At 42.9% G+C, this 11,457-nt stretch overlaps 1 protein-coding gene across 1 annotated transcript; it reads right to left on the reverse strand.

The window, feature by feature from the left end:
• Positions 1-2,422: 2,422 nt before the first annotated feature.
• On the reverse strand, positions 2,423-3,645 carry LOC134385039 (transcription termination factor 4, mitochondrial-like). The gene has a single exon (XM_063106908.1). It carries the CDS (start codon positions 3,643-3,645, stop codon positions 2,593-2,595), a length of 1,053 nt encoding a protein of 350 aa, XP_062962978.1. The 3' UTR covers positions 2,423-2,592.
• Positions 3,646-11,457: the final 7,812 nt, after the last annotated feature.

Genomic DNA, 11,457 nt, shown 5'->3' on the forward strand with positions numbered 1-11,457 from the left:
AAAGGCTGTGAGACCCGTCAGGATGGCTGTTGTGCCATTACCGCTATCGGTTCCACTCTCACCTATGCCGGGCACTTCACACGTGTGTTCCATTTCATGTTCACACCAACATAATGAGGTGGCTATCTATTATCCCATCTTGCAGATGGAGAATCTGAGTTTTAAAGAGGTTACCTTGCTTGTCCAAGTTCACATAGCAAGGGAAAGGGTAAAATGAAAATTAAACCTTAGTCAACAGACCAAGAAGTTTCCAAAATTGGCATTATTTCTACTCTTAGTATTTGTCTCCAGTGTCAACCCAGGAAAGGGATGCTGAAGTCCTGAATTAGGGTAGTGGGAGGTAGAAGATGAGAAGCCTGACATGAGAGAGGTTTAGGACTCAGTGATTAACTGGATGCAGGGCGAAGGGAGAGATAAAGCCCGGGCTAATGCCCAGATTCCAGGCAAGGGCAGCTGGATGGGTGACAGAGACATTCATCAAAAGATGCAAGACAGGAGAGGAGCAGAGTGTCTACGGAAGACAATGAGTTCAGTTTTGGATATGTAGTTTTTGGTGCCACTCAGAAGATAAGGAACAGGGAGATTGGAGGTCTGCATGAGTTGCGATGGAAGGACAAAAGGGCAAAGGGGCGATGAAGATTCTGGTTAGAAATTATTTGCATGATTCCACAGACAACTAGACCTCTACAATCTTTACTGATGTGGCAGGCCCCTGAATCTCCATGGCATACATCTCCCACCCTACGGAGTGCATGTATTTTACTAACACTTCCAAATACTTGTGGCTTATTGCTCATTTTATTTGATTAACATGGTGCCATCAAAAGAATGAACTAATGTGATATTCTTTGGAATGTTCAGATGGTCCAGGGCCCTTCAGAATATATTATAACAGAGGCAGAAGGTTAGTATAGCCCTACAGCAAGACCATAAATGTAGACTGTTGTCCCTTCTGTTTAAATGTGAACTGTTCCAGATCTATTCTCTCCATAGGATGTGAAAAAAAATGCACTGGCCAGATCAATGGTACATGTAGCTGAGGCTGTGTTCATCTGCTCTAACAAAGACACCACATCTGTCACGGCAGCTGAACTTAGACCTAGTATTGATGGAATTTGCAGCAGTCCACTTGCATCCTGCAGGATCCACATGGTTTCTTTATGGGTTAGACTGGTGAAATAATTGGAAATAGGATGGGGACTACTGCTCCTGCCATTTTGCCTAGCATGTGAGATTGTTTTTGATTTACTATCTTGGCTGACAGGTGGTAGTGGTGGTTTGGTGTTCCACACTACAATGTTGTGAATGACCATAGTTATTGGTTAAGTGGCCAGAGGGGAGGTGGGAGTAAATTCTGACCTTTGAAAGCATTGTCCTGCAAGGGAGTGGCTTCTGTGTCATATTCAAGAAAGGGAAGAGTATAAGCCTTTAACAGAGAGGACTGGGCCACTTCTGCAGGCTCAGAAAGGTTTAGGAAATCTGGTGTTTCAAGGTCTTTGAGTACATTGACCTGAATGTCCCATTTCCAAATCTCAGGATACCATTCTTTTTCAACCAGGGTCCTTACTCTGGCATAGGGGACTTGCCACGTTTGAGAATTTAAATTTCTCTGGAGTCCATTAACCTTGTAATTAAGACCTGGAACTGTTACTCAGATTTTTTTGGCTTTAGGACATGAGAGTCTCTTTCATGCTTCCAAGGTGGCCTTCCAACTTTCCACTCTTCAGCACTATTGACATTTTGGGCCAGATCAATCTTTTGGTGGGCTGTTCCAGAGACAGACACGGAATTGAACTTAAACCTAACCTCACCCAGTGGGTTGCAGAATGCTCTTCCGCCCAGTCAGCCCTTCAGAGCAACTTCCTGTTCTCATGAGGAACAAACCAGAATGAATTACTTTATGCAGAAAAGACAGAGGAAAGGCAGTGTCATTTCCTAGGCTGAAATTATCACTTTATACTCATCCACTTAGGTAAAATCTTTAGCAGAAAGGAGGAATTTCTTCTTTTTTTTTTTTTTAACAATACATCACTAATCAACTTCTTTTTATTCTGCTGTACACTAAATGCAATTATGAAACAATATTTTTGGATTAAAAACACTAGTATTTTTGTGGAAAACCTGCTACTTGTTTTCATAAAATAAAGTGCTATGATGTACTGAAACCTCACACTGCCTTCTGATAATTTTATCTTTATCAATAGAAGGAAATATAAAGTGATTCTTGAGCCAGAAGAAAACCCATCCTCCACACTGTCATGGAATTCTCACCAATATATTTCAACAAAGAAAAAAATAAAACCAAATTTTGCTGTTCTATGTTTCCTTGATTTTAGCCGCTCAAAGTAAAAGTCTTTTATTTAGGATGGAACAGGACCCTCCCCACAGGCACTCGACAAGAGATCACATGAATGTGTCTCCTATTTGGTTTGACCTGTTTGCTTCTCAGGAACTTTGTAATAATTTTTTCATCAAAAGGTTAGTTTTAGAATGAAAAATAACTTGAAAAGATTCAAGTGAAGCTCCCAAAAGCTTTGAGAAAATGAAAATGTTCTTGGGTGTCTACAGGCCCTGCTCATTCCAGGGCTCCCATCACGGCTGCTCCTCCTCTTCCTCCTCCTCCTCCAGGCTTGCCCTTTTGTCATCAGATGTGCCGCTCTCAGTATCCTCTTCCTCCTCCCGAGCCAAGAGCTTCTTAAAAACCTCAAACTCCTCCGCAGAAGAACAGGCTGCCCTGGCCAAAAACTCGGCTTCTGAAATTCTGAGAATGTCCTTGATTAAAGGGTTAGGGATCTGCGTCTGCCCCTTCTTACTAGGGGTTTGGTACCGTCCTAGGCGCTCCAGGTAAATGTGTCTCTGCTTAATCTTGGTTACTGGGTACTGCAAGAACTCAGTCCTTACCATGTCCAGATGCTTAATTCCCATCCTAAAATATGCATACTGACATTTGTATTCCAATTCATCAGGGTCCTCCAGAAGAACATAGGGGCACCTGTGCAAAATCTCCATTACCTGCTGTACCGTGAAAAGGCATTTCTCCTTGAGGACCCCAACAATGTCATCAATGTCCTGCTGACACATGGTGAAAATTTCAGGGCAACAGTGAAGCACCCTCTTTAGTTTCCCTTCTCCAAGCCCAAGTTTTCGCAGGTAACTGGAGCACTTCTTTATCTGCATTATAGGCAGTTTCAGTAATTGGGGACTTTTCTTCAAGGCCACATACACGGGCTCTGGATTCAGACCTAAGAGAATAAATTCCGAAATGATGTCCAGCAATTTTTGAGGGTTGGCACCTGGTTGCCTACTGAGCAGTTCATTAATACGAGCATCACTCAAACCCATGTCCGGGAGGGAACTGATGACCTTCTCCAGTTCCAAGGACACTCGATCCACAGGAGTCCTCTGCTTCTCGGGGAGGCACTGAACAAGATTTGTCCTGCACTCTGGTTCCTGCACATACTTTTTGGGTCCAACACAGGATAACTCCTCAAGGCCCCCTCCACCAGACGCTGTAGTAAGTTTATGCAACAAAGAGACAGTTGTCCTTTTCTGTCCTCCAAGATGAGGAGTCTGCCTGATCACACAGGCCCAGGTGAGGGGGATCAGGCGGTGCCAATCAATGACCTGCTGGCCGAGCGCGGCCATGGTGCAGAGCCAGAAAGGAGGAATTTCTGATGACAGCTAATTATGGGGGAAGGTGCATTTAATTTTAGAAACATTGAGTTTCAGTATCTAGTGAGATCAACCAGTTTGGGAGTGAATGTAACTCACTGGGCTTTGAGAATACTGAATTTGAGGTCCAGCGGGACTTTCAGGTGTAGGTGCGTCAGGGCCAGAGTTACTGATTTAGGAGTTACCTGTATGTTTGCAGTTTTGAAATGTGATGAGGAAGCATGTGGAATGATAAGAGCAGAAGTCTGAGGACTGAGCCTTGGATTATGCCTGATTTGGTAGAAGTAAGGAGGAAGTAAAACCAACGAAAGAGAAAGATGAGCACATGCAGTAGGGAAATGATGGCAATATAGCCTCCTGCATGCCAAGGCAGATGGAATTCTGAGAAGGAAGTCATGCTTAGGAGTGTAGAAGCATGAAGGCTGAGCAAAAGCCATCTGATTCGGTGACCAGGAGCCCCTGGGGACAGCGGAGAAGGTAGTTTCATTGGAGTAGTGTGGATTGGAACTGAGTGCCTTCAATTAGAGAGTGATTCAGTGGTGAGGAAATGGGGGAGGTGAAGACAGGCAACCTTTCAAAAAACGTAGACAGGAAATGAAGGAGAAAAAGAACTCGAATTAAAGTCAGAGTTATTGTATGCTGGTGGACAAACTCCAGGACTCCTCATGGCTCTGACCCTCGTAGGCTTTAGATTTTGTGATATTTATGGTATTTATCAGCTTTTTGTAAATGTGCAATTTTTTAATGATTTCTTTTCTCATTCTAAATAAATGCTCACTTTGTATCTTATTTTATATTTGTAATTTGTATTCTTTTTTCTAAAAGATGACACCCAAGTAGTTTAAGCTTTAGGTTGTCCAAATTGTTTCAGCTTTAGGTTGTCCTTACTGGATAGATCCTTACTCTATTTTCATGTGCAATAGAAACAGACAGAGGAAAGGCAGTATCATTTCCTATGCTGCGATTCTGACTTTATATTCATCCACTTGGGTCAAACCTTTAACAAAAAGGGAAAAGTTTCTCACTTCAGGAAATTTCTTCTCTCCTGTCTTCTCAGGTCCAAGAAAAGTTTTGGTAAAGATGAGTTCCAGCTCTTCCAGTGAACCTGCTAGCATGTTGGCCTTCACCAAGCAGACATAAGAGTTACTTTACCCTGAATGTTGAAAGGGTACTTAATTTTAGCTCCTTTCAGTTTAAGCCTTTCTTCCTTTCCTTCAAATTCCCATTAGTAAAAATTGGTTGATCAGATTAGCTACTATTACTTTAGGAGGTACCTAAATGGGGTGGGAGCGGGGGAGGAGATTGGATGATCCTTTGGGTTCTTTGCCAACTTGAGATTCCTGTATTTGTCAGGGCATCTGTGTTGAGATAGAAGAGGCTAGGGGTGGCAGCAGGGTGGGGTGGGGAATGGTGACACGGAGGAGGTGAGTAGCTCTGAGGAGGTTAAAGAAGGAAAACAGCAAAGGAGGTTTTGTGCAGGTGAAAGATGTGGGGTGGGGTGGCTGGGTTTTCTGGGGTTGGCCAAGAATACAGGTCCAGGCTGATTGGATGGGGGAAGGGTTGAAGCTGTGTCTGGGAGGGTACACAAGAGAGAGAAGTGTGGAGAGATGAGGTGAGGGTGATGTCGGGGATGGCTGTGGCTGCCCAGAGGTGCCTTCAGAGTATGCACTCACAGGAAGCTGTCTGATGACTGACTCATTGTGTGGCCTGCTTTTCCTGTGCTCTAGCTTCCCCTTCTCTAAGATAAGAAGCACTGCAAAGGGCCGTCGGGAGGAAAGACTAAGCAAAATAGACCCAAAACACTGGTGCTACATTAAGCTCTCCAATTGTTTCTATGGTAATAAGCCTGGGTTCAAGTTAAACACACACACACACACACACACACACACACACACACACACACACACACACAACAACAACAATGCGAGCAAAATACATATCCACTTTATTGGTAAAATGCATTCCAAATTGAGATTTTTCTCTTCTAGGAGATTTTCTCTAAAAGGTAATTTCCTGAAGAAAACACTAAGTTTCAGTGTCCTTAGTTTGCCATTAACATGCAGAAGTTGAACTAGACAATTTTTTTGTAGTAACGGAAGAAATGGTAAATAAATACTAGGTCTTTCATTAAAAATAACATTTCTTGAATACCTACCATGTGTCAATGTGCTAGCCTTCTAATAGGTGTTAATATTACAAAGCTGGAAAGGGCAGATTTGGCCTTAAATAAGCATGACAGAGGAAAAAGGAATACAGCTAATTACAATTGCATGGGATATATGAGATAATTGAGATAAGATTGCAGAAGTGCACACCAGGTGCTCTAAGAGATCAGAAAGGAACTGCAAATGCGGGGGACAGAAGCCAGCACAAGTTCCACAAAGAAGCTGACATATGAGGTGGGCTCTGGAAGTGTTGCATGAGGACATGGAGAATTTTTCCCTTTCGGCAGTAAATCTCAAGTCAGACTATTAGAATGACAATTCCTTGGAAACTGATACCATAGTTGATTCATCTTCAAATGCCCTAGGGACTTTTCTCAGGCCCTCATCCCCAGTGGAGCCCCAACAAATGTTTCTGTTTAATTCATTCCCTTGTCTAAAAGGATTCAGTAGTTTTCCATTTATTATGAATAAAATACATGCCCCTCTCTTGGACTGTGAAGCCCTGAGTGGTCTTTGCTGGTCTGAGTGGTCTGAGCTTCATCTTGAGCTGGTCTTCCCTTCAGCCCCTTGCCTCTGTCACCCATCATGTGGCTAGCTGTTTCTCATTCTCCAGGTTTCTGTGTAAAGGTCCTCTCCTCAGAGAGGTCTTGATAGACCAGCTTATCTAAGTAGGCTCCTCATACTCTATCCTGGTTTTCTCTATTATTGCTACTTATTACTAAAATATTTGTTGAATAAATTACATGTTGATTGAAATAATGATCATAATAACAACCACATTTATTGAGTGCTTACTATATGAGCACATAATACTTGTATGCTTGGCACTAAGCATACCTTTATTACCTCATTTAGTCCTTATAATAAACTTAGGAAGGAAGTACTGTTATTATTCCTACTGTACAGAAGAGAAACTGAAACTTAGAGAGGCCAAGCAAATTGGCCCAGGAAACACAGCTAGTGATGTAGTGAATAAGCACAGAAATCAGGACGTCTAACCTCAGCATCTTTCCTCTTACACATATCTACTTAAATAGTTTTAAATACTGCCTTGGAATGTGTATGACTACACAAAGTGTTAACAAATGATTATCATATCCTTATTTCAGATCAGCCCTGTATTCTGTGAATTTTTAAGTGATCAGGGACATTAATCTAGAATCTTCTACTACAATTCCTATTATCATTCATGACGTCAAATAATATTTCTTTTTCATTAGCGAAAGAAAAGCATAAAGTTAATTCTCTCCTTCCTGCTCTTCAAATTTCCCTTGTTCACAGTTTATGTGATACATATAAGCTTGTGTTCAATGGAGAGTTCCAAGACAGTGCATGTGGAGCTCTTTTACCTGCCCGTAATCCTGCTGACTGGGCCAATTGTCGAGCTAGGGGTGAGTCTGGAGCTCACAGACCCCTCAAGCCCATTGTCCAGACTGGGTCACAAACCCTTCACATGCCAGGCTGGGTCCCCAGACCCCTCACCTGCAGGTCTATGAGCTAGGTAACTGGCAAAAAGGTCCTTGGAAGCCATAGGTTTGAGAGCCTTGCCACGCTGAGCAGATACCCGAGGCAATCAATGCCAGCCAAGTCACAGCACTGTGCAGGTGCACTAACTCCACCCACCCACACACAATTTGCTTACAAAAGAATGCGCTGCACCACCCCCAACCAGGCCATCAGGCGAGGGGGCCTGATTAAATTATTCTCTTTTCCCAACAGTGCATCTCAAACACTTCTGTTTGTAAGGATTACTTGGGGGATCTTATTATAATGCAGTTTCTGATTCAGTACACCTGAGTAGAATGGGGCCTGAAATTCTGCATTTCTAATAAGCTCCATGTGAGGCTGATGCTGCTAGCTGAGGACCACACTGTCAGCAGCAATGTTCTAGGGATAAGAGCATTGCTGAACCTGGGTTTGTTTGTTTGTTTGATTTTAACCTGTCCTCAACAGGGGAAATAAAATCCTAGCAATTGACCATCTGGGAACAATCCTTGGTAAGGACTGAGGATTAGTACACACAATTACACTAGAATTTAATGTCCAGGAGATCAGGGTCCTTTTCTGCCTTGTTCACAGCATGTTCCCTATTCTTGGCACAGAGTTAGGGCTCTATAATTATTGAAGGAAGAGAATCTGTCCTTGCTGAGAAGAGTAGACAATAGTTCATAGCCTCACTCTCCCATTTGTTCCCGATTCTGTGGTCAAAGTGAGGTCCACATTTCAAGGTGAAATCTTTCTTGTACAGTTATTTGCATGAAGGGGATGACAAGCAAGGACTATGTGGGAGCACGAGAGAGAAAACGGGATCCTAAGACCTGAACTTCTACTTTGATTAACAGTCAAGTTCCTTTTGGATTTGTCTTCTCTGGTTTGAGGCCATATCCAGCAGACGATCCCCTGTTGTTCTGTAATTGAGTGGGTTCCTGAACACATTTATTCCATCATCCAACATATATGTGAAAGAGGCATTTATAGGTACTTGAGATACATTGGTGAACAAAGACCTCTCTCCTCATGAGTTTTATTGCAGCTGGTGAAGACAGAAATAATAAATTAAAGAAGCATAACATAAGTTATAAAGTGATAAGGGCTAAGAAAAAAAGAGAAGTAGAGCAGGGAAGTGGGCATATGAAGTGGAATGTGGTTGCAGTATTAAGTAAGAGGGTCAGAGTAGGTCTCATTGAGAAAGTGACATTTGAGTAAAAATGTAAGGGTGGTAAGGGATTGATCCAGGCAGATTTGGGGGCATGAGTATTGCCAGGCAGAGGCAACAGCTGGGGTAAAGAACCGAAGCTAGAAGAATAGCTGGAATGTTCCAGCGACAGCAAGGAAGTCAGTGTGCCCGGAGTGGAGTGGGGGGTGAGGAGAGTCACACGCACTGAGGTCAGAGAAGTAAGGGAGGAGGTGAAGGGTCATTCAGGTAGGTCCTTGTCGGGTACTGTAAGATTTCAGCTTTTACTCTGAGTGAAGTAGGGAGCCTTTGTAGAGTGTTGATCATAGGAGAGAAATGATCTGACTTATGTTTGACAAGGGTCTCTCTGGCTTCTTTGCGGTGCAAGGGCGAAGACAGGGAGACCAGTAAAGACCTATGGCAATAACCCAAGTGAGAGAGGATGGTGACCAGGACCAGGTGGTATGAATACAGGCAGTGGGAAGCACTCTGTGCTGGACATATTTTGAAGGTAGAGGCAACAGGATTTCATGACTGGTATGATGTGGGTTGTGAGAGAGAGATAGGGGTCAAGGATACTTCTAAGGTATTTGCTCTGAGCAACTGGAGGGATGGGGTAAGAATTAACCAAGATGAAGACATCTGATGGGAAAGATCAGAAGTTGAGGTTTGAGAGAGAAGAGGCAAAGTTCTGCTTTGGATAAGGTAAGCTTGAAAATACTGTTGAATTTCCAAATGAAAATATGAAGTAGACAGTTATAGATATATGATTCTAAGGTTCAGGAGAAAGGTCTGGGCTGGATATAGAAATTTGGGAGTCATGGAAGATAGGAAGTATTTAAAGTCATGAGACTGGATGAGTGAATGTCAGTAGAGGACAGAGGACCAAGGACTGACTCTTGGTACACTCCAGCATTAAGAGATTGGAGAGAAGAGGAGGAGCCAATAAAGGAGATGTAAAAGGACTGACCTGTGAGGTAGGAGGAAAACAAAGAGTATGGGATCCTAGAAACCAGGTGTAGAAAGTGTGTCAAGAAGTAAGGCAGGATCTACTGTGTCAAATGCTTCTCTGATAGGTCAAGAATGATGAGAGCTGAGAATTGATTTTGGAAGCCAGCAAAATGGGGGTCATTGGTGACCTCAGTCAGAGCAGGTTTGGTGGAGTCATGAGGACAAACATCTGATCAGAATTAGTTTGAGGAAGAGTAAAGAAGAAAAATTGGAGATATCATATAGACATTTCCTTGATGACTTTTGCAGTAAAATAAAGCGTGTTATCAAGTGACTCAGATCTGACCATGTCAGGAGATTTGAAGGAGAAGTGGGAAAGTGATTTATGCAATTAGGCAAGATGAAGAATAAGGAGGAATACAGAAATTAAAATTTTATTTACTAGCAGAAAACTAATAGAAGTTTAGGTGATATTTGCATTATTTAACTGAGATTTCAGTGTGTAATTCCAGACACCAAAACTGAAATTCTCTATCCACACCTCTCCACACTTCTGCCTACCTGCAAGGAATAAAAGCACCCTTAAGTGGTTACATTTGATCTGACAGCTTTCTTTATGTCTGCCTTCTAGATTGGTTGTTCTTTGTAATGAAGTACAAGGATAGGGAAAAAAAATCAATTCATTCAACAGTTTAGAGACATGGATTGGTGGGTGGGAGGGCAGGTCATAAGGTTAAGTTCTGGTTGACACTGTTACCTTGGGCAAATCACATCACTTTTATATTTTATTTGCAAAATGAAATGGCTGGACTTGATAATCTCTAAGGATCCTTCCTACTGGTATCATTTACTTCTAATTATTACTAAAGGCCCTTGTTAGGACTGCTCAGCACTGGGGTACGTGTTGCACCCCTCAGTCCTCAAGGAGTTTATAGTCAAGTTGGTGGGATAAGCTCCTATTTAAAAGGCTAGATGACCACCAGAGGGTTAGATCCAAGACAAGTCCTGGGCTTGCTAAGTGCCAAGTGAAAGTTCCAGATCAGCCCTGGTCTCAGTTACCAGAGGGTGGAATTCATTGTGGGACAAGGTGGTAAAAGCCATTTCTAGATAGGGTTTGGGTCAAGAGCTGGACCCACTTGCCTTGAGAGATGGAAGCAAGTGGACCCGGCAGAGAAATGTGGACAGAGGCAAGGAACGGTAACGCTCTTGGTGTGTTTGAGGACCAGTAAATTGATCTTTCTGCCAGTATGGCTGCGCAGACGTGTCACAGATAGGGGAAGGTTAGGAAATAGATTGACAGATGAGGGCTACAAATGCTTTTAAGATCTAGTTTTTGTCAATAGTTGTGACTTCCTACCTCAATGAACCTTTAATTTTGAGTTACTAAGAAGAAATGAAACTAAGAAATTGTTCATCCTTTTAAAACCAGCCACCCTCCCCTCTTCCCTGCTGTGGCTGGTGCTTACAGAGAGGGCACACCCAGAGATGGGCAGAAGAGAGAAAGAGAATATGATGTACTATGTGGGTAGGTGGGTCAGAGGGATCAGAAGCCTGCTGTCTGCCTGGACTTGTAAAAGCGTACTCCTTCATCCTGTGCTGTATCTATTGGCTTAACCTGTGTGCAGAGGAAAGGAATTTTTGCAGGTCAGTCAGGTGTATAAATGTTCCTATAAATTAAGATATCAATAGCATAAGCAATATATGCCCCTTCTTTCAACCCTCGCATAAGGGGAAAGAATGTAAGAGGAGCTTGCTGTATTACCCAGCTCAGACTCTCGCGAGCAATTCACAGGCAAAATGCTTGTTCCCTGAGAGTTTGCAGAAACAAGCATGTGCAAATGTGTACAGAAGGAAAGGAACATGGACACTGTGTGCAGAATAAGAATGCTAAAAGAGGACGTTGGCCTCGTCCCCTTCCACTGCCACTTTCCCAGCCTCGATAGCACTCTCTCAGTGACCACTTGATGTCCCTGACTCTGGACCCTTCCAAGTGCA

Source organism: Cynocephalus volans, chromosome 8, assembly GCF_027409185.1.
Source record: "Cynocephalus volans isolate mCynVol1 chromosome 8, mCynVol1.pri, whole genome shotgun sequence".
NCBI classification, from domain to species: Eukaryota; Metazoa; Chordata; class Mammalia; order Dermoptera; family Cynocephalidae; genus Cynocephalus; species Cynocephalus volans.